General features: G+C 60.5%; 1 protein-coding gene across 3 annotated transcripts in view; it reads right to left on the bottom strand.

Annotated features, from left to right (window-relative positions):
• The window catches only part of INPP5A (inositol polyphosphate-5-phosphatase A), a 144,352-nt gene that overhangs the window by 55,367 nt on the left and 65,581 nt on the right, over positions 1-23,404 (bottom strand). For all 3 annotated transcript variants that reach the window (XM_061403914.1, XM_061403912.1, XM_061403913.1), the window contains exons 3-4: positions 19,204-19,304; positions 16,201-16,288 (exon numbers count right to left, since the gene is read on the bottom strand). In XM_061403914.1, the coding sequence (XP_061259898.1) occupies positions 16,201-16,288; positions 19,204-19,304 (189 nt within the window). The remainder of the gene's footprint in view (positions 1-16,200; positions 16,289-19,203; positions 19,305-23,404) is intronic.

Here is a 23,404-nt window from a genome sequence, read left to right as displayed (position 1 = left end):
TGCTTGCAGGAGCTCCTCCGCCGGCCCCCACCCCAAGACAGAGGCGGACGCGGGGGGCGTCCACGTCATGGGGGCGGGGCCACAACATGACAGGCACGCCCCTCCTCCCTGCCCCCTTCTCGGGCCAGACCACAAGGGCCCCCGACCCCTACACGGGTGGGACCGAGGCTCAGGGAGGCGCCGCGGCCCTGGCCACACTCAGCTCCGTGCCCTTTGGGAGGGCAGTAACAGAAGCCGTGTTTTCCTAGGACCCGGAGGAGACGAGGTCAGGAGCATCTTTCCAGGAAAGAGGAAACAGCAGCCGGTGTTTGCCAATGGGGAAGGCCAGTGGCGCTGGTGGGGGTCTCTGATGGTCCCTGCTGGGAAGCTGGGGGGACGCCAAGTCCCAGCCATGAGCATGATGCCTGACTCCTGCCAGAGGCCACCCGACTCCTGCCAGAGGCCGCCCCACCCCCACCAGAGGCCAGCGGGCGGCCGGAGCACGGCCACCCGTTCAAGGAGTGTCCTTGGGTGGCGTCCTGTGGAGAATGAGCCTGGGTCGCTAGCCTGTCCTACTCTGGAAGGATGCACTGGCGGGTCTGAAAGTGCGGGGTTCAGGACACGTGTGATTTTCCTGGTGGTTGAGTAACTAAGACTCCGTGCTCCCAGTGCAGGGGCCTGGTTCCATCCCCGGTCAGGAGTCTGGATCCCCCACGCCACAGCACAGGCTGAAGATCCTGCGTGGTGCAACCAGGACCCGGTGCAGCCAAATGAACTAAACACTTTTCAGAAAGAACGACACGAGTGTGTGTTCCCTTTCAACATCCACCTGCGTGGCTACAGAGGGCCTCAGGCTGGGGCCCTGGGGGCCATGCCTGTGACCCTCCAGACTGCCCACCACGTCTGGTCACTAGTGTCTCTGGGCCTTTCTGTCCCCAGGCCCCCAGCCTTGAAGAGTGGGATCGTGGGAGGACTTTCAAAACAACCCTGGCAAACAGCAGGTGCCCAATGAAGGCAGCAGAGCTGGTGACGCCTCAGCACGGCCGTTTCTGCCGAAAGCACACAGCTCAGCCCAGCAAGTGCTGCCGTCCAGGGGTTAGGACACGCGAGCCCGGCAGGAACAAGGGAACTGGAAAGCGAGCTTTGAGGTCACCCTGAGGAGAGACGCCCCGTGGAATCGGAGCCCACCTGCCGTGGGAGCCGTGTCTGCATCCCTGCCCCCATCACTCTCTGATTAACCCTGCCCTCGCTGCTTACAATAAGCCATTAGGACAGTGGCCGGGAATTCCATTTTTCCCTGTTGAGCCATAAAATCAATCAGGCTGAGTTTTTATTACGTAACCTCCTCAGAGGGAAACGGTCTGAGGTGAAACTATTTGAAGTGCTCTGACATGGGCGGGAGGAGTCTGTCCACGTGCTCCCCCTGGAAGGAGCGGTCTCAGCTCCATTTACACATCGTCTCCCCCTACAGCGCCTGGACGGGCGGTGGGGACCGTTCTGACTGCAGGAGAACTTGGGAGATGAACCCGAAGGAGGCAAAGGGTTGTGACTTCCCACGAAACGTGCGAGACCCCCAGGTCCTCTCATCTAAAAGGCGCCAGCGACACCTACCCGGCCCACCCTCCTGCTGTCAATCACCGCACGGCCTGGACACAAGAGCGTCCCCAAACCCTGAGGCTTCTGTGGGCTGGGACCGAGACACACGCGAGCATAACAGACACAAAAGTTACCCCTGAAAGATCTCCGCTCCAACTTCTGGTCGATGCGCTCAGCCAAAAGGTCAGAGCACGGAATTTGCTGGATAAATAAATGTTGGTGAGGCGGATGAATCACCGGAGAATTGGTGCATGGCAGCGAATGAATAACCTGCAAATGCTGCCCAAACCCCATTATTTCCGCTTCTCCCGGAGCCCGAGATTCATGTCCCCGCATGCCGCCAGTTCATTACCGACCAGCATCATCCCTCTTCCGCACTCGCTGGGCAGTGCGCGGCCCCTGGAGGGCCCTTTACTGCTTAATTCCCCATCATCCGCTCCACTGAACAGCTTAATCTCTGCTTGTATGATCAATACTATATCAGTGTAAATTAAAATGACAATTTTAAAGTAATTAAGCCTGTTAATGCTCGATTCAAATGTCATTATTTGCACAAGGGATCGAGGAGAAATTACACGGTGTCCAGGGTGACAGGAACATGTCTGAGCCGTGGCCGGCCGCCACGCGGAGCCACCGGGGCTTCAGCAAAGCGGATTAACTCCACCGCGCCCTGCCAGGCTACCTACCCAATTTCTGAAGAGGATAACGCAATTTGATAAATCTAATTCCAGCGACAAACTCAATTATTGTGATAATAGATGAAACTTGGGAGGAGGTTCTGTACCAGGCCCACATGTTAGCAAATACACTTAACTCCGGAACGAGGTACAACAGTTATGATTTGATTGGATTTGTTCTCTCTCTTCGGAAAATGCTTTAGGTAATTTTGATGGTTGGAAGAAGGGCCTGCGTTTATTGAATAGTGGGGCTCTGGGCCCAGTGGGGCCGCAGCCCCGCCGGGCCAGGTCACAGTGGGGCGTCTGCCGCGTGCTCTGGCCGCCGCACTTACACAGCACAATCAGATCACGCATTCCCAGGTCCCGGGGGCCGACACAGAAACCTTGGCCTTGCCCGATCCCGGCTGGTCTGGGCCCAGTTCGGACAGCTGTGTCCAGCCTTTGTTTTCCTGAGTGGTGGGTGGGAGTGAGGGGATTAACAGAAGAAAATTAGACAAACAGAAAGCAGCTCACCTTTACCCGCCCGTGACCCAGAGAGCTGGGCACACAGCACAGCCAGCCCGTCTGACCGAGTCTCCTGTGCAGGGACTTTTCCGCTTGAGCCACTTACAGGGGGCGGGGAGGTGCACATGGGGGGCGGTGGCCCCAGCCCCGGGGGGGGGCCTGCTCCAAGGGGACGACGGCCGGCCCTGGGCCCCGTCCATCAGATCAGCAGTAAAAATTGACAACCAAGCATTAATATTAAGATGAAGAGCCAAGTGTAGCCATTTCTGTCTGAAAGCTGGGTAAGCCACGCAGCCGGTCTTCCGAGGTTCTGTCCAGAATGCGGCCCAGGGGAGCAGGAGAGACCCGGCCACCCGGGGGCAGGACCGTGGGCTCTGACCCCGGTTTGAGGGTCGTCGGAGCCTCACGCCCGCTGCAGAGGAGGGCCCGTCAGGACCCCTGCACCGGGCGATCCCACACAGTTCCCTGCCCTCTGGCCAATGGCGCTGGCACACACAGGACGTGGCATAATGTGGACAGGCGAGCTCCACAGACACAAATCCAGAACGGATGTGACACGCAGAGCGCGAAGGCCACGTCCCCTGCCCACTGAGTTAAAACCCACGGGCACCACAGGGCACGGCCTTCATGGCACCCAGCACCTGCCTTCCTATGGGAGCGGGCTCTGAAGCCCAAGGTCCCTGCAACTCCCGGCATCTCCCGGCCAGCGGCCAGTGTCGGAGGAGGTGTCCACTCGGGTTGGGGGCTCCTAGAGGTCCCCGGGAGCGTTTGGGGGAGCTGGTGAGCTCAGGGCTGGGGGGGGGCGGGGGGAACACCCCACTCAGGCCGACTGAGAGGACGGCGAGGTAAACGCCAGTCGGCAGGGCCGCTCTGCGCCCCTGCTTCTCTGAGTTCCTGTCAGAAAACGCTAACAAGCACCAAAGTCCTTAAGAGCTTTACAATCTTTCAGTTGTTCACCGGACGTTCCCGGGCTGCATTTGTTTCCAGGCGCGGCTGACACACGCTCCATCACACCTGTCTGCGTCTGACCGATCACTGCTCGGCCCCGCACTGCCCGGCAGCCCGGCCAGGCCCGGCTCCCACCCGCCGAACGGGCCGAGGGCGCAGGAGGGGCCTGCGGGGTGGGGGGCAGAGACAGTCCCCCGCCCCCGCCAGGGATCCGGGTGAAGGCAGAGGGCTCCTCACCGAGCCCCCTGCACACCATGAGCGCCACGGAGCAGGGGCGCCTGGGGATACACGGTGGGGGTGGGGGGGACGAGCAGCAGGGGTCGGGGTAGAGAGCGGCGGGGGCGGGAGTAGGGGTGGATGCGCGGTGGGGGTGGGGGGGGACGAGCGGCTGGCGGGGGTGGGGCGAGATCTGCTCGTGGGGATGGCGGCAGCTGCCCATTGCCATGGGGACCCCTCCTGGCACCACGGAGCTGCCAATCTCCCACTACAGACCATGGCTCCACTGCAAATGATGACCAAAAGGGCGGACTCCACGCCAGAAGACCGCGTCCGCCCGCCTGAGGTCGGGAGAAAACGCGCAGCAAAGTGAACACTATTTGACTGAGTTGGAGCAGAGCTACACCCAAGACCCAGACAGCCTTACTTAACCTAAAGGGTGACTTTTATCCTCGCGAGAGCTGCACAGCGCACAGAGTTACGCGCACTCTGCTATTACTTCCTGTGCAGCGTTCGGTTTCCTTGACCATGAGACACACACAGCCGTTTGGTGGCTTTTACGTGGAGTCAGCTGGTAACGGAAATATTCTTGTTCAGTTAAGTAATTTAAAATTTGACTGCCTCTCAGCCATTAGCCACGTGACTGCTCACAGCGCTATGGACGGACAACTGCCATTCTCCGAACTGTGGGCGCGGCGTGTAGAGGGTGACATGGACCGGAGCCCGACGGCGGCCTCCGAGGGCAGCCTCACGCTGACGCCGCCGCGCTCCCGCGTCTCAGCTGTTCTTCCCCTGCCTCTGCCGGCGGCGCTTAGCTGGTCCCGCAGCTGGTGCAGACTTGCTGGCAGACGCTTGCGTGGTCCGCAGCCTGGGGGTGAAGCTGCCACAAACACCTGTGTCCAGCCCCATGTGGACATGCGCCTGCATCTCTCCAAGGTGGGCGCCTGGAGGTGGGACGGTGAGGTCTCACGGTCGCTGAGCTTTTAACTGTTCAGGCGCTTCCCAGCACACCCCCCGCGCCCTCCCCAGCGACATCTGACAGGTCTGGCTCTTCCCCGAGCCCCCCAGCACTGGATATGGTCGGTCTTTTCACTGTAGCCGAGACTGGACACTTGCGATCCTTAGTGAGCAGCGTGCTCTCCATTCGCTTTAGCTCCACTGAGGAACGGTGCTGAGCATATGCTCACGTGCCATTCCTGTACTTCCCCTGGTGAAGAGTTTGTTCAGACCTTCCAGAAATTCAGTTGTCTGGTTAGTACTAGTTTGTAATGGATCTTTACATGTAGCACTGGAGATAAATTCCTTAATCACAGATTTCTGCAAATATTTTCTCTTGGCTGTAAACTATTTTTGTATCTTTTGAAGAACAAATGTTTCATTTTGATGAAGCGCAATAGCTAACTTTTTCTTTAGTAATACTTTTTGCTTTTTGTGTCATATTTAAGGAATCTTTGCAAAAGCCAAAGGCTTGGAGAATTCCATGGACTATATAGTCCATGGGGTCACAAAGAGCTGGACACGACTGAGTGACTTTCCCTTGCCAAAGCCAAAGTCACTAAGATTTCCTCCTACATGTCCCTACAGACGTTTTACAGTTTCAGAGTTAAATTCTCACAAGTTTCGAAGTGAGGGTCGAGGCTCCCTTGTACATAGCCATTGCTTACAGCATCATTTAGGGAAAGGTTGTCTTCCCCACTGAGCTATCCCAATACCTTCATCAAAAATCAGTGGGGGATCTGTTTCTAAATTCTCTGGTCCATGATCTATTCCTCTGGTTTCACAGCAAGACTGCACTGTCCTGAGTTCTGCAGATTTATAATAAATCTCAATCAGGCAGTGTAACTCCTCAATCTCTGTTCATTTTCAAAGTTGTTTTGGCTATCCTAGGTTCTGAACATTTCCATATAAATTTTGGAACCAGTTTGTTAATTTCCATAAGAAAAAGAGGCTGCCCTGATTTTAACTGGTGCTGCACTGAATCTTTACATAGATCTAGGGGGAAACGAAATCTTAACAACATTGAGCCTTTCCATCCATGAACATGGTATGCTTCTCCGCATCTTCTTTAGCTTCTCTGAGCAGTATGTTGTAGTGGCTCTCTCTTTGGCCTAAGTTAAATGTTTCATGTTTTGATGCTACTATAAATGGCAAGATCATTTAAATTCATTTTCCACCTAAGTCATTTGCAAATTGACAGCTTACAAGCTGTAACTACAGGACTAGATTTTAAATACTTTACATTAACAAATCAGAAGTAGTGGCTCGCTTTGATTTTACTTTCTTAGCAAATCCAAAGTGACTATTCACGAAAGCACTTCATTTTGTATTGTTTTTCCCTGAAGAAGACATTGTTCCCATTACATTCAATGCAGTCAGTTCAGTAAAGTTGATCTCAAACCTCAAACAATTTGCCCTTGGCTCTGGACTGTGTCTTCAGAAGTACAGCACAGAGAGGCTGATGCATACATGGAGGAGCTGCGTGACAGCTGGAGTAAAGTGCGTGCGGCGGGGGTAGGTAGCGGTGGTCGTGAGCTGTACTCCAGGACTGGCCACACGCTGGCCGCCTCATCCCAGGAGGCTCAGCCTGCACTGTCTTCACCTCCTGGGTTCAGCCCATTTCTCCATAGTGTTGGCTAGGGGACATGCCCTGGGTGGCACGGGCTCAGAGAGAAGACAGCACAGAGAGAGAAAATAAAATCACAGTGGGCCCCTACTTCTGGCCCACTCTGTGCACTGACTTCAACCAGAACTTCAAAGCCTTGTGATATGCCTTTCGCATTCCACACAACCCATCTGTCCCTTCTCTGCCCTTCTGGCGGCCTCACCTCTTCCCCAAAACTGTTCAAATTCACATTCACAAGCAAATCCCATTCCTGATGCTGAGGAATCTCCAGGACCCCAGCCTCCTCCCTCCCTGCAGTCTCTTACAATCAGTCTGTGCTCAGAGAGCCGGGATGACCTGCCGGCTGCCGCCTCAGGCCTTCTCCCTGCACCAGGGCACAGAGACCCACATGCCACCTCCACTGCCCACCGCTGCCTTCCTGAGCCAACACACAGCCCCACCTGCCACCATGTCTCACCGCTGCCTCCACACCCCAGACCCGTGCGCCACCTCCCTGCCACCACTGCACGTCTTCTCTGAGGTCACCATCAAGGGAGGGAGTCTCTTCCTGCTTTTTTTTTAAGTTTGTCTGAAAAGTTACAGTTCTGCACGGCTTATTATGGAAAAACAGCAGTGCCCTGATAATTCAGAAAACGGAGACGAGGGCATCCGGTGCCACCACTTCACGGCAAATAGAGGGGGAAACAGTGCAAACAGTGGCTGACTTTATTTTTCTGGGCTCCAAAATCACTGCAGATGGTGACTGCAGCCATGAAATTAAAAGACGCTTACTCCTTGGAAGGAAAGTTATGACCAACCAAGATAGCATATTAAAAACCAGAGACGTCACTTTGCCAACAAAGGTCCGTCTAGTCAAGGCTGTGATTTTTCCAGTGGTCATGTATGGATGTGAGAGTTGGACTATAAAGAGCTGAGCGCCAGAAGAATTGATGCTTTTGCACTGTGGTGTTGGAGAAGACTCTTGAGAGCCCCTTGGACTGCAAGGAGGTCCAATCAGTCCATTCTAAAGGAGATCAGTCCTGGGTGTTCATTGGAAGGACTGATGTTGAAGCTGAAACTCCAATACTTTGGCCACCTCACGCGAAGGGTTGACTCATTGGAAAAGACTCTGATGCTGGCAAAGACTGAGGGCAGGAGGAGAAGGGGACGGCAGAGGATGAGATGGTTGGATGGCATCACCGACTCGATGGATATGGGTTTGGGTGGACTCCGGGACTTGGTGATAGACAGGGAGGCCTGGCGTGCTGTGATTCATGGGGTCACAAAGAGTTGGACACGACTGAGCGACTGAACTGAACTGAACTGATAATTTCAATGTTCTACTCCCCAGAGGCCATTATTTTATTTTAATTGTTTTCTTTTGGTATTTACCTCCATATTGCTAAAGCTTACAATGCTACTGCTTGATTTCCTAGTCTTCAATATTAACTATTGATTTCTCTGCTGTGGAAAACAAGGATTTAATCCCTTTTTAGCACCTTCCTTCACTCACATGCCTGACACACGGACTCACACACACACACACACACACACACACACACACAATCCCTGAGCCCCATCCTCGGGATAAAAACACATTTTTATTTAAACTACTAATCAGTCTTCACATCATTATAACTTTAGAATGCTCTTCACAATAGAACCACTTACTACACTACAACTGCTTTTCCTGTCTTGAACAGCTCTTTGTTTTCCTTGGACTTCATTACTGCCTCCTTTTTTGTTAATTGAGATCTTTAAGACACATTTATCACGCTTCATTCACACACTGTCTAAACCTCATCTCCGTGTTTCTGCACATCAGTCTCACCTTCCTGGAGACTCTCAGAAACTCAGCCAGCTGACTACTCCCGCAGGGTACATGGTTCTCCCCCGGGAGCTCCTTCACCACTGACCTGGGGGCTCCTTTGAGAGCAGAGAGGCGGGCCTGGCACAGGGGGGCACACATCAGCATCTGCAGAGCTGAAGGCAAGGGCACCCATTCTTCATGCCCAGGGAGCCAGGTACGGCCTCTGCTAAGGGCCTGGCAGACACCTGGTCCAGCTGCAGGCACCCACTCCATGTCTGGGCCCTGCTCCCACTTCCAGGGAGCTGGCTGCTCAAAACCCTGCGTTCCGGGCTTTCTGGACCTTGGGTAGAGCACCACAGCTTCCTGACCAAGGCACCAGGGACACACCGTGAAAGCCTGATGCTTCTGAAACACAATTCTCCTTTTTTCCTACCTGTGTGTTCAGAGGCTGCGGGGTGGGATTCTGGATGGGAATTCTGGCATGCCAGAGCTTGAGGTCTGTCTTCTGCCTCTCGGTATGGCCTTGGGAAGTGGGCACTGCCAGGGCCCCGCCCCTGGCCCACTCCTCTCCTCGATCAGGGTCACCCCCCGTGAGGCCTCTGTGCTGGGTCTTTCACACCCTCAGCCCTCCTCAGTCACCGGGGTGGGCTCCCCGGGCAGGACACGGCCTCAGGGCCAGCACATCATCCAGGACCATGCACCCATGGCCAGCAGCATGCTATCCCCAGCGGAGCCTGTGGCCCATCTCCACATCTGCCGTGGCCTCGTGCAAACACGACCACCTTCCCCCTTCCCTGCCCACTCCTGCACGCCCTCCTGGCCCCACTAAACGTGGCCTCCTCAGAGCAGTCTGGTCTCCACTCCCATCTCCAAGAGGCCTGCGGGTGGCACTGGGCACTGGACGCATTCACACCCACTCTTTCAATCTTGTAGCCACACAGAGTGTGCCTGTTCCTGGGCTCTGCAAGCTCCACCAGGCACAGAGAGAGGGTGTCAGGTCACGCGTAGGCAGGGGTCACGTGCAGCGTGGGTCACGTGCAGGGGTCACGTGCAGCGTGGGTCACGTGCAGGGGTCACGTGCAGCGTGGGTCACGTGCAGGGGTCACGTGCAGCGTGGGTCACGTGCAGGGGTCACGTGCAGCGTGCGTCACGTGCAGGGGTCACGTGCAGCGTGCGTCGCGTGCAGGGGTCACGTGCAGCGTGTCTGCGTCCCGTGCAGGCTGAGTGTCGTGTGCGTGCACCTGTGCTCACTGGAGTGTGCAAGCTCCAGAGGGCAGAGTGTGAGCGTTACGGGTGGCCTGTGGCCTCTGGCCTGTGTCTCTGCATCCGTGGCACCCGCAGCAGGCCCAGCACACGGAGCACAACACGCACGTCCTGTGGCCACACGGATGGCTTCACGGCACCTTGGTGCCTGGGACGCTGGACCACACCCCCGCTGGTAATAGCCGGCCCTGCTCTCGGGAGGCGGTACTTGTGGCCTGGGCTCCGTACCTGCCAGGTGAGAGTGGGGCCTGGGCTGCGGCAGCCAGTGTGGGCCCTTCTGTAGCTGCGCAGGGAAGTCCTCTGATCTTTGGTGGGAAATGGAGAGCAGCAACCCAGAGCTTCTTCCTGCAGCCAGCAAGCCTCCTGGGCGCACCTTATGGGCACACCAGCCTCTGAGACATGCATTCTCATCTGAAACCTGGCTTCTCAAGGGAGGTGGTGCCCAAGGCGAGGGGCAGGTACTGGTGATCCAGGAAAGGGCATCAGCTGGAAAACATGATCCCGGACTGGACACTCAGGGGTGGGTGGAACTCAAGACGAGCACCCTGCTGAGGAGGGGTCGTCGCAGCCCCCGGGGAGCTGGACTCATGTCCCGGGTGGCTGGGCTCAGCCTGCCTCCCACCCAAACCCCGGCAGGCCACCGTCTCACCAGGGCCCTGCCCCTCCCATGTGGGTGCAGCGACCACTGCTGCATCCCCCTCACTCCACAGTTTCCAAACCAGGAAGGAGAAAAGCAGCCCCTCCCTCCCAACAAGCCCATGAGACCCCCGCAGGCTCTGGCCTCTGTCGAGGGGCCACTGACAGCCCGGTGCCCCAGCCAGTGGCCCTCCTGCCCTCTGGCCAGCATGCCGGCCACTCTGGGAACATCCACCCATCCTCCCAATTTGCCCTGGCCTGGGCGGGGCAGGACCCTGAGCACTCAGGCCAGGCTCTGAAGCGGCCTGTTGGTCGGGGTTCAAGTCCAGGTGAGGCAGAGACGTCCCCACTGGCCTCCTCCATCCACTCAGGGCACCCGTGGGTCAGTGAGGGAGCCGGGAGGCTCCTGGAGGCCTTCCTGGAGGACCTGAGGGGCAGACACAGCCCCACACACATGGTTCCCGTGTCTCAGCAGCATCACCAACACCGTGGCACAGCCTCAAGAACAGAGCACAGGGTGGGCCTGCACCAGCCCCCCAGAGCCCCCAGCGCCGCCCCCTTCTCTCTACCCCCGCCCCGGTCTGGCTCAGGGACCTCCCCTGCCTGGCGGCGTCCTGTCCCGGGCTCCAGATGGACACGGCTGCTGGCTCTCGGGGCAGCTGGACACACCGCCGGCCAGGTGCCTTGTTGTAAGTCCCAGGTCTTCCCAGGCACGGTCTCACCCAACGGCCATGCAGAAGGCGCCACATAACACCTCCTGTCTGTCCCGGGCGGCCCCCACCCTCCCACCTTCCGGCCTCATGGTGACCCGGACGCACCCAAGCTTCAGGGCCTCCACAGGGGAGCTCCACCGGGGACCACAGCATCGCAGACTCGCGCGCGCAGTCACAGGAGGCTCTCCGACCCCCGTGTCACCCCCTGTGTGCAAAGGGGCACTCAGAGGCCGGGCAGGGCTCAGCCCCGCCACAAGCCCGCGGCCAGGACACACGCAGCTCCAGCTCCGCGGGACACCACCTGGAGGCAAACCAACCCGGTGGCAACTGTCCTCCCCGCCGGCTAGCCCAACGCGGCTCATGCACTAGAGGGAAATAAAAAAGTCGAGCCTAAATGCATAAAAAATTATGATGGAAGCCCTAAATAAGGCCGGGCCCGCACGCTTATTGAGTCAAAAATCAATCAATCAATAAGGAGTGGATTAGGAGCACCTTATAAGCCCCAAAGAAATGATTTGCCCAAACACTGGGATTTAACAGTAGAGGACCAGATTCCAACACTTTTAGGAAGTAAATAATGAAAAATCAATTTAAAGAAAAAACAGATCAAGAACCCTGGACTCTGACACGTGGACACATTTACTGCCGAGTGCCGTCTCTCGGCTGACCCGAAAACTTCGGAAGGTGTTTATTTACTTCCAGCACCTTCCAGAGATCAATATTTTTAATTTGGACCCAAGTTATTATTTTTCACATCACAGCAGCGGGGAGCAGAGTAAAGTGGCTCATATTTTAGTGCTAAAAAGATCGATATGACAGTTTCACCTTCCCTCAGCCCTGCCGCTGCTGGGCGGCACATCACCGCGTCCCGCGGGGCTGCCCGGCCGCAGGGGGAGCGGCCGCCCCCGCCCCCGAGGCCGGCAGCCGTGATTTAGCTGAGCGCCGAGGGCCCTGCGCCCTCGGAAAACCAATCTTGCTTCCCTCACTTTATCAGGCCTGTCTGGACCTGCGGGCGGGGCAAGAGGCGGGGCCGAAGGGGCTAACGCAGGCCGTCCTGCATCCGAGAGGCCGGTGCCTTTCTGCCCTTCCTCGGACCAAAGAGCTGCAGCCAATGCCATCAATTTGCGTAAATCTCCCCCAAAGTCTTATCCAGGAGAGCAGACAGGAAGAGGCTGCGGAGCAGGGTGAACCCTTGGAAGGAGCGGGCATCAGGCCAGGGGGTGGGGGGCAGGGAGGAAAAGAGCCGGTGCCACCCCACCCCCTCCAGCAGGCGCCCTCCAGGTGCCCTGGGCTGGAGGACAGGCCCAGACCCTACTGGAGGAGACCACGGGGCTAGTGCGGACCCTTGAGGCCTGTGCGCCCCCAGTGAGGAGCAGAAGAAGCCCCCCAACACGGCGCTGAGGGGAGAGGAAGGAGCCGGTTTGTTGGTGACCTGCTGCCCAGGCACCCTGGGCCCAGGAGCCACCAGAGTAGACACCAGCCACCAGTGGGAGCACGGCAGGCCCCCCAGGGCAGGAAGGGACCCCTCGGTGTGAACAGACCCCCAACCCCGGACACCAGGGCCTGACCTGGGCCTCCTGGTCTGACCACGAGGAAGAAACACAGTCAGGCCGTCGGGGGCTGCTCGCCCAGTGACCGGGGGCCGGCGGGTTGCACAGCACAGCGTCAGCGGGGAGGGAGGGGGCTTCCTGGGGGGACCTGAGACAGCCCTTCTCCAATGTCCCCCTGCCAACAGGGCCCAGTCCCAGGAGACCCCCAGAACTGCGAGTCCATGTCTCTGGGACTGGGCCTGGCCACACTCTCGCCCACCCACGAAGCCCAGGAGCTTCTTTCCAGGGTCCAGGCCGGTGGGGATGATGGAAGCTGGTGGGGGGAGCGGGGGGCCAGCCAGGCTGTGGGCAGCACTGCCTCCATCTTCCAGGTGCAGCCGCGCAGCCCAGGGACTCGGGAGGCAGGGGCCAGCACGCTGACCCATCGGTCCACATGGAACCCACTTCCAGAGATTTGAGGGGAAGTCAGAACCTCCGTGCTCTAGGGCAATGCTGTGTTCGTCAAAGCTGGGCGCAGAGCCCTCGGGAGCCTGGCCTCGGCGCCTGCACTGGGTGGGGCTGCCACAGGCCAGGAGGGTCAGCCCTGCCCGCCCCGTCTCCTGCATCTGCCAACGCCCTGCAGGCGCAGCTGAGGACCCGCCAGGCATGTGGCCACAGGCTTCACCCCACGCCTCGCAGCCCCCACCAGGCTTGTCCCCAGCAGGTGGTGCCAGGGCCCGGGAGCTGCCCCAGGAGGGGCTCTGGGAGCAGGGAGCTGGTGGGCAGGGCCTCAGGGCCCCCCAGTCACAGTGCAAGGGGCTCCCGGGGTTCCCTGACGGCGTACCTGGTGTGGAGGGGACAGAGCCAGCGTCTGAGCCTCATGGGGGATGAAAACTGGGCCATCCTGGCTCTTCTGGACAAACACAAAACCACCAGGGTGTCGGGTGTGGAAGTTGGCCAGGAAACCCAGGGCGCTTTCCACTGCACCACGGACAACACTGGGGCGAAGCCGTCCAGCATGGGGTCAGTTGCACAGCCCCCTCCCCGCCCAGAGCAGCGCCCTCTCCAGACCCCTGGGCACAGAGACGCCCACGTCCGCTCAGGGAGACCGGGGCGGGGATCAGGGCCAGGGAGGGCAGGCACCTGGGGGGCAGCCCCTTCCTTGTGGGGTCTTACTCCATTGCCCATGGCTTCCATCTCATACCAGCCCCCACCTCCCGAACTATGCATGAGCCTTCCATCTCCCCGACTCCAAAGGGGAGGCCCCAGGCTCAGACCCCCAGCACCGGGGAAACCCACCCAACCAGCAGTCTTCCAGGAGCGCAAGGCCGCCCACTGAGATCCGGGCCCCGCCCACCCTCTCAGACAGTCTGCCGAGCAGCTGGTAGGTGCTGAAGCAGGCCCAGGCCCGGGCCGCTCAGGGACAGACCTGCTGCTCCCAGACTCTAGATCCAAGGGGCAGACGCAGAGGGCAGAAGGCCAACACAGCCCAGCAAGGTGTCCGCAGCCCGAGGCGGGGGTCCAGGGGTCCAGGGGCCAGGGGGCTGGGCCAGCCTGTGAGCTCCAGCCAGCCCGTCCAGCTCACGCATGGCTGCGTCCACCCAGGGGCCGGGCTGTCAGCCTGTGAGGACAGTCAGCGAGTTCTCAGGAGCAGGACGGGCGGGTGGGAGGCTGGGGCACCTCAGAAGGAGCAGACCTCCCAAAAGAGAACAGGCAGGCGGGGCCTGGCCAGTGGGCAGGTCAGAGGGATCGGAGCCACCCAGGACGGCCAGTGGGGGACGCTCTGTCTCCTCAGGCCCGAGTGGACCACATGAGCCACCTGCTTCAGTGAGCGGCCACTCAGGATGGTCTTTGGGAGCAGACAGAATTTAGCGTTATCATTTTAAGTCTAAAATCCGCGCTTCCAGCAGCTCCAGCTGGAATGAGAAGTGCTGCTCTGCTGCCACCTCCTGGTAAAGACCAGGACCTGCAGTCCCCTGCTGAGAGGCTGCACCCCCCAACCAGAGCCCGCCCCTTACTGTTGCTGCGGGCTCTGGGGCCCCTACCTCGTGCTCATCACCAGGGGCAGCTGCAGGTTCACCCCCTTTCTGGGAACAGGCTACTATTTTCTGATCCCTATTAATACCTGTGACAGCATTTATGTACAAGATAAATTCATTTCAATTTCCTTTTTCAATTAATGGCCTATTATTTGAACCACACTCAGCTAAAAATATTACTCCAACGCAATTAATCTTGTAAAAATTAAATTTCCCTCCCTCTGACAGGCAGAGGCCAGCAGGCTGGGGCGAGGGGGTGGCCACATGGCTGCCCAGCCGTGCCCAGAACCGCAGGGGCACAGAGGCCCCTCCACCAGGACGGCAGAGGGCCGGGCAAAGGTGGCTCCACGCACGACTGTGAGGGGGTGGTGGACGGCACCCAGGGCCAGGGCCCGGCAGGCCTTCATCTCAGACCGTTCCTGCCAAATGCACGCCTCCCCCGAGGCCGCACGTCCAGAGGGAGGTCCGGACCGGGGTGTGGAGCCCTGCGGGCATTCCCGCCCGGGGGAGACACAGCCACGCAGGACCACGGCTGCTGATGGCGGCGCTGGGAGGGAGCAGGCCACAGCCCGTGGGGTGAAGCAGGCAGGGAGCAGGGCCCCCACACGCCTCGGGCAGGTCCGGCCTCCGGCCTCGCCTCCAGACCCTGTCCGGTCCCGGGGACCCCGGGACACAGCCTCGGGGACCTCAGACCCGGGCTGTCCCATGTCCGGGCTGGCGTCCGGTGTGGGGTCAGTCTTGCCCAAGGAGGCGCCACCTCGAGTGCCTTCCCGGGCTGAAACCAAGCAGGATGGCCCTGTCATGATCGCGCCATCAGTGTACTGGACAAGAGAGGGAAAGGCGGGCGTGGGAGGCCGAGGCTCCGACGGTCCCGGAAGAACAGGAGGGGCGTGGCCTCGACACCTCAACGCCCAACCGGAAGGCAGGGTCTTCTGGGCGCGTCATCTGTAGCGGCTGCAGATTATTTAGCCAGGTGGCTCGTCCACATTGTGAAAATGTCTAATTCTGGGTACTTAAAATTACTTCCAGTTTTCACTGGCAAATAATTTTTCATGATCTTCCTTACATACAACCGTCTGCACGACGGTCACTCCTCCAGGGAAGATGCTGAGTGGTGGGAATGCTCTGATGCAGGTTTCTGCTTTCCGTTGCAAATTGAGAAACCCCTTTTTGAGATAAACCTCCAGGGATGAGGCAAGACCACAGTGGAGCTCTCTTAGCCCCCAGGCGCCTCCACCGTGAACCATTCCTCACCCCACCAAGCATCTGGCTGCAGGAGTGCAGTTATTGCATCAGCACGGCACGGCAGGTGACTCCAAGCAGACCACAGAGAATTCGACAACTGAGCATTTCAAAAAGCTACAGAAAACTTCCACAGGGCTGTGTGAGAGAGACAGGTAGACAGACAGCGGGCACTCCCTCCCTGCTGAGGCCACGGCGTCTGTGCCCGAGAAACAAGGCCCCGTCCCCTGACGAGCTGACTGATACCCCTCTCCACCAGATGCAGACCCCGGAAGCAGAAACAGCCACCCAGAGCTGCCCAGCTCTGCTGCCCCGAGACGCCCACCTGTTTCCGCACCCAGCACATCCCTGGCCGTCACGCCAGCGGGGGCTGGTGTCTGTGGTGCCCCCACCGTCACGTGGAACCCACGCACGGCCCGCCCCGTGCCGAGGCGGAGCACGCTCACCGTGAAGTGCTCCTGCGACTTGTAGTTCTCATCCAGGTAGACCCGAGCCCGGTTGTACTCCTTCATCGCGTCGCTGGAGAGCAGCTCCCTGGAAGGAAGAGGGACGTCTTCACACACGTCACGCAGGCGCTCCCTGTCCCACAGGAGCGCTTATGGGGGCAGGAACGGCCGCCTGGAAACCACGGGGAATGGGGAAGGAAGCGGGAGGGGGAGGCCCATCTCTAAGACGTGCCTGGAGTGCAGCCGCCACGCACCCCTGGGGTCTGCGATGGCTCTGGACAGATGGGGGTGCCTGACCCCCCGAGGGCTGCACCCCAACACTGCCCGGCAAGGGAAGGCGACACGGCTGCCGTGTGACCCACTGGCCCTCCACCCGGGGGTGGGGAGAAGGGGGTTCCAGATCTGAGAAGTGAAGAGGCAGGAAGGAGTGGGGAGGAGGGCCGAGAGGACCAGCCTTGAGGGGGTCAGACTAGTGCCCGAGCCCCGGCCGCCTGCCAGACAAGCCCCAGCGTGCCTGCGGGCACAGGCGGGATGCAGGCATGACAGCCTGCAAGATCAGCATGCCGAGAAGCGGCAAACGGGACCCATGCTCCACAAGAAAGTCAACAGAAACGGACCCTGAAAGGACAAAAGTGATGCAATTCACCGAAAGGAAATTTGAAAGAGCTACTATAAATATCACCGAAGATTTATAGGAAAACGTGCAGAGAGGTAAGGAAAACATGGACATAAATGGTACTTCTAGAGCCCCAACTGCAGCACCAGAAGTAAATTCACTGAATGGACATAAGACCAGATGGAGATGTAAAAAAAGAGAGTGTAGATTAGTGACTATAAGACAGGACTATCCAAACTGAAACAAAGAAGAAAAATATGAACTGAAAAAATCTGAAACAGCTGTAGAGACAGCGTGACAGTCTAACATCAGAAGTGGGAGTCTGAGAACAAAGAGAAAGGAAGGAACAACCCACAGGCTTTCCTGAAATTTCAGTAAAACTATGAACCTACGGGTTGGAAAAGCTCAAAGGACTGCAAGCAAAAGAAACACAAAGAAAATCAAACTAAAGCAAAACAATCGAGTTGCTACACACCAGCTAGAAAGACAAACTTGGTGTTGGGGGAAAAGATGCACTATCCACAGAAGATGAAGACCAGAACAACGGCCCATTCTGCTCAGGGACAAGGCCGCACAGAGGACAAGGGAGTAGCACCCTTACAGCACTGAAGGGGAAAGCGGACAGGCCAGAATTCTGTTTCCAACAAAACGCCTTTCAAAAACGAAGACAAAGACTTTCTTCAGACAAACAAAAGCTGAGATAATTGATGAGCAGCAACTTGGGCTGAGATACATGTTAACGTTCTCAGGTCGAAGGAAGATGGTGCGGAGAGAAAGCTGACCGTGCAGACAAGGCCGTGCCCCGGGAGCGACAGGTGGCCACACAGGGGACACGTTCCTGCCCTTTTTAACCTTTGAAAAACATAGCTGACTGGGTCAGAGCAAAAACAGCCACACGCGTGTTACGCACAACTTGGGCAGGAATGACGCGTCTCTGACGCCAGCAGGAGGATAGCAGGGGACCGGGAGCGTGTGGCGCGTGAGCGTGGAGGCGAGGCCCTGCAGCCGCGTCTGCCTGTCTCTGAATGCCCGGCTTCCCCAGTGTTCTCTTCTCGTGGACCTATTAGAGTTCTTTAGATAGCTAAACGCTAACAATTTTTGTCAGTCAAGTACACTGCAGGTATCTTTTCCCAAGTGTGGCTGAACTCTGACTTTGTTTACAGCGCCTTTTGATGACGACTTTCACGTCACCATGGCCCAGCGTGCCTGTCTTTCCTCTGCTGGACCTGCACACCTTCTGAAGAAGCCTCTGCCCTGATGCTCTCCTGCATTTCACCCTCGGACCATCGGACCACCCTGAGGCCTCTCGACCTCGCTCTGGGTCAACTGGAACTCGGCCAAGGCGGGGTGGGGGGACCAGGGCAGGGCGGGGACCCAGGCTCACGGCTTCCTGGCCCAGGACCCCGCGGTGCGCTCCCGAGCCACCTGCCACTGGCCGTAGCCGGGGGCGACGTGCGGGCTCCTGCACAGCCCACGGGGGGCCGCCCTGCCCCCACACACGGGGGGCCTCACTGTGCTGCGGAATCACTGTGGCGAGCCCTGACCCTTGCTCCTCTACGGTGACTCTAGTACTAGTTTCAGCGCTAAGAAGACATTTTGGTTGAAATTGCTTTAAGTTATAGGTTATTTGGGGAAAACGTGGTAGTTTTTAAAAATCTGTTTTTTAACAAATGACCCCACAGTGTGACAGCTGAAAACATGAGTGACTTATGAGCATCCACAGGGGAACTGAGGCCAGTGACAGCTGTGGGACTCGGCCTCGGGGTGGGCCCCAGGCTGGACGCCCCCCGGCCCGGTGCCCACCCCCCACAGCTGCCTCAGAAGCACCACCGCCCCCTCCACCAGCGGGAGCTGTCACGGTGCCTGGAGTCCAGGTCGGGGGCGGCGCCCACCCTGGGGGACACAGAGCAGAGAGGCGCCTGCCGTCGGGCCCGCTCCTGCCCACCCCCGCGTCCGGCTCCCAGGTCCGCGTCCCTGTCCCCGGGCGGCTCTGGGCGGCTCTGGGTAGGGCTGACTCCCACAGAGCCACAGGGCGCGCCTCCCATGGACGATGGCGCTCTGTGCCCATCCCACTGCGGCCAACAAGCTGTGAGCTTCTGAGTGGACACCCAGTCCATCTGTCCATCGGTCCGTCCATCTGTTTGCTCTTAGCAGCAGCAGGTGGCTCACAGCCATCAGGCCACATGACGGAATCTCGGCCTGGACCTGGGACTGACGTTTCTGAGCCCACAGGTGCCATGGCCTTTAACCCTGGGGCACAGCCGTCCCACTGCTCCCCCACCCCCAGCCCCGGGCCTGGCCCTCAGGTGGGGCTGTGCCCCTCGCCCCCAGCCACACCCACCTCGCCCCGGGAGGAGGCGGAGGCCAGGCAGCTGCCGCAGACTTACTTGACAAACTTGTCCACGTGCGCCATGGACGCTCCGTAGTTCTTCCCTCCGAGCTCCTGGCAGTGCAGGGCCAGGAAGTGCGGCCTGTGGGCGTGCGCGACCTGTGGAGGAGAGGCAGGCGTCAGGGCGGCCCACGCCCGGGCCCCGTGCTGAGGCTCAGGGAGCTCCTGGTCTCTCAGGAACGCTGGTGTCCCCGCCATGGCGGGAGGTCCTGTGTCGGCCACAGAGCAGCGGGCAGGGCCCAGAGGACAGCCGTCCTGACACTGCTGTGGCCCCGCGGGGGTGCGGGTGCACGCGTGTCGTATGTGTGTGTCGGGGCTGTGCACACGTGTGTGCATGTTTCCCACCATCTAGGAGGCAGCAGGGCTTTCCTGGTGGCTCAGACAGTGAAGAACCTGCCTGCAATGCGGGAGACCTGGGTCCAATCCCTGGGTCGGGAGGATCCCCTGGAGAAGCGAATGGCGACCCACATCCCACAGACACAGGAGCCTGGCGGGCCTCAGTCCACGGGGCCACAGACAGTCAGACTCAACTGAGCGACTAACACAGCACCGGAGAAGCAGAGCTGGCCGCGAGGGCGGGCGCTGCCTCACGCCCACTCGCACTTGAACCCCAGCCCACCCCCTGGCGAGGTGGACACGCTGCAGCGGTCAGCGGAACTGGGAGCAGCCACGCAGTGGCAGGCAGCAGAGCCGGCGGGCCCACTGCCCCGGGCTTGGCTCAGCCCAGCCCCCGGGGCCGGGCCTGCAGCATCTCCCTGGTCACCAGGGTCCACTCCGGGCGCCAACCAGACTGGCCCCAAGGCAGCGCCCAGCCGCGCCTCCCGCCTGTCATTCAACCTCAACCACGGAGCTCTCCTCGGAGCTGCAGCCTTGCAGCCTGGAGGCTCTGCCAGGAGTACAAGAGGGCCGTCCTGAGGGGGGAGCCGTCCTTAAGGGGGAGCCGTCCTGAGGTGGGGGGAGCCGTCCTGAGGGGGAGCCGTCCTGAGGTGGGGAGTCGTCCTGAGGGGGAGCCGTCCTGAGGCGGGGGGAGCCGTCCTGAGGGGGGGAGAGCCGTCCTGAGTGGGGGAGCCGTCCTGAGGTGGGGAGTCGTCCTGAGGGGGAGCCGTCCTGAGGTGGGGGGAGCCGTCCTGAGGGGGAGCCGTCCTGAGGTGGGGAGTCGTCCTGAGGGGGAGCCGTCCTGAGGCGGGGAGAGCCGTCCTGAGTGGGGGAGCCGTCCTGAGGTGGGGAGTCGTCCTGAGGGGGAGCCGTCCTGAGGTGGGGGGAGCCGTCCTGAGGGGGAGCCGTCCTGAGGTGGGGAGTCGTCCTGAGGGGGAGCCGTCCTGAGGGGGGGAGAGCCGTCCTGAGTGGGGGAGCCGTCCTGAGGTGGGGAGCTGTCCTGAGGGGGAGCCGTCCTGAGGTGGGGAGTCGTCCTGAGGGGGAGTCGTCCTGAGGGGGAGCCGTCCTGAGGGGGGGAGAGCCGTCCTGAGTGGGGGAGCCGTCCTGAGTGGGGGAGCCGTCCTGAGTGGGGGAGCCGTCCTGAGGGGGAGCCGTCCTGAGGGAGGGCCAGTCTGAGGGGGAGAGCCGTCCTGAGGGAGGGCCATTCTGAGGGGGAGCCGTCCTGAGGGAGAGCTGTCCTGAGGGGGGGAGAGCCGTCCTGAGTGGGGGAGCCATCCTGAGGGAGGGCCATCCTGAGGGGGAGCCATCCTGAGGGAGGGCCATCCTGAGGGGGAGCCGTCCTGAGGGAGAGCCGTCCTGAGGGGGAGCCGTCCTGAGGGACAGCCGTCCTGAGTCGGGGAGCCAGCCTGAGGGGGAGAGCCTTCCTGAGGGGGAGCTGTCCTGAGAGGGAGCCGTCCAGCGGCGCAGCCGCCCTGCAGCCCTCCCCGCACAGAGTCCTGACTCGGGCAACGGCCCAGACCCGCCTCTCCCCTGGGACCTGAAACGGGCTGGGCGTCGGGAGCGACCCTCGGGTCACCGGGGCAGGTGTGGACCCACACGGGCTCACGGGGGGACCCGGAGGTCGTGGCCCCACCCCCTGGGGCGCCCACAGCTGGGGAGTGGGCAGCAGTGCCAGGACGTCCACGAGGCAGCAGCCAGGGCAGGGTGGCCGGGACAGACAGCGCGGCCGGCGCTGGGGAAGCAGCAGGGCCCCGGCCATCCACGCCCGCGCCCCGCCCGTCCTCCGCTCTGCTCTACCCTTGGTGCAGCGCCCACCGAGCCCCGGAGCCACCCTGGCTTCCCCCGCCCACCATCCCAGAGGCAGGCCTCCCACAGCAGGCGACCCACCCCAGGGCCACAGTGTTGCTTCCCACACCGCCTGCACCCAGCCTCGGCCACCACGTCCTGCCCAGAGGTCAGCAAGCCGTGGGCAGATGGGCTGCGGTCAACGGGCTGAGACACGGCTCCTCTGGGCACAGGGCAGTGAGGTAGGTCCCCGACAGGAAGGGGCTGCACCTGGGGCTCAACCAGCTGACCAGAGAGCCGGCCAGGGGGAAGGGATGTGGGGCCAGGCCCTGGAGCGGAGCGCAGAGTGCCAGGCAGGGGCAGAAGGAAGCCTCGCTCGGCAGCAGCTGCCCCCTGACCTGAGATGGTGGGTGGCACGTCCAGCTTCAGGGAGTGTGCCCAGACCCGGGCGTGCCCTCAGGGAAGGGCATGCGGTGACACCCGGCTCGCACCTGCGTTCCGTCTGAGCAGGGTACAGGATGTTCACCCGGGCGCTTTCACTGCCTCCTCAACACAGGCCTGCCTGGACCCCCCACACCTGGACTCCAGCCTCAGGGCTCAAGGAAACAGGCAGCACGCCTCCCAGTGGGCGCCTCACCCAACACCCCACAGCCGGGCAGGGACCCAGGCACTCGGGCAGCAGACCACCTCCACAACCAGGGCAGGCTGCGGGCTGGCTTCTGGGCCCGGGGCCGGGCCCACAAAGGGCACGAGGGACCCCCGTCAGAAGAGGCCCGGGGCAGCCTGGGTCAGGTCACCAGACGGCCTGGCCTCAGGCCCAGGAACGAGTGACGAGACAGCATAGTCACGTGGAGGCCACCAAAAGCTGCGTGGTGTGCACGGCTGTCCCCGCCGCGGCTGCCACCTGGGACAGCACACAAGGCAGACCTTCACGAGGGGCCCAGGGTCCCCCCGAGCGGCTCCCCCTGGTCGCCGGGAGCTGCACAGACGGGGAGGGCATGGACACGCACAGGTCATCCCAAGGAAGCTGGCCGCTCATGACCCCACTCAGGGCTGCGTCCTCTGGGCCCAGTCCCCCTTGCCCTGCAGCTCAGGCCCAGCTCCAGTCCGGGGGCGGGAAGGGCAGAAGGGACCCCAGAGACGGGCAGGGCTCTCACGTGGGCTCCTGCAGGTCACACTGCCACGAGGTGCACAGAGGCTATGGGTCACCAGAGTCTGGCAACAACCACACCCAAGTCCCCAGGGAGGGCCAAGCGACGCTTTCCAGGACGCCCCGCGGCGACTCAGGGAGCCCAGGACGTGACCCCTCAAGCAGCCGCCTCGGGCCGGGCGCGTCCCTCTGGGCGGGGATTTGCTGCCCGCCTTCATGCCTGCACGCGTCTCCCTCACGAGACCACTCACTCTGTCGTGGTCTGAACTGAAGTGGCCTTTTAAGGCACAGAATTCACTGTTCACATGACATCAAACTCCTCAAACACTTGACTCTGATCCCACAAATCTCGAAAAAATGAAGGATCCAAAAATAGCCCACCTGCGCCCCTCCACACGTCGGGGAGCCCCCAGTGGCCCGCATGCCCGGCACACCCGCCTCAGGGTCCAGTGGGGAGACCCCTCCACACAGAGGAGGGGAGAGGGTGCTTCAAAAGCCACGATGAGGCGCCGGATGAGCTCACGCGGGAGTGGACAGGAGGAGACAGAGGCACGTCTCGCCTGAGAACGAAGGTGCTGAAGTGACAGGTCCTCACCACCACGCGTTCGGGGAGGGAAGAGACAGACGCCTGCGAGAGGGGCCCCGCGCGTCGGGAGAGCAGCCGCCACGCCCGTCTCCGCAGATTGCAGACCACACACCCTCCACGCCAGAGGCCACATGGGGTCCACAGAGGCTCTCCCTGGGCAGGCTGGGGACGAATGCACAGCTAGGAACGGGGCTCGGGGGAGAGAGCAGGTTCAGAGGAGCCTGGCCCCACAAGGAGCATCGGGGTGGGGGGGTGTCAGGGGGGTTTGGGGGGCCCTGCAGGAAGTGGGAGAGGAGCCTGATG

Source organism: Bos javanicus, chromosome 26 (genome assembly GCF_032452875.1).
Source record: "Bos javanicus breed banteng chromosome 26, ARS-OSU_banteng_1.0, whole genome shotgun sequence".
Lineage (NCBI taxonomy): Eukaryota > Metazoa > Chordata > Mammalia > Artiodactyla > Bovidae > Bos > Bos javanicus.
Note: the sequence above shows the minus strand (reverse complement) of the source record. Positions and strands in the feature narration are given on the sequence as shown.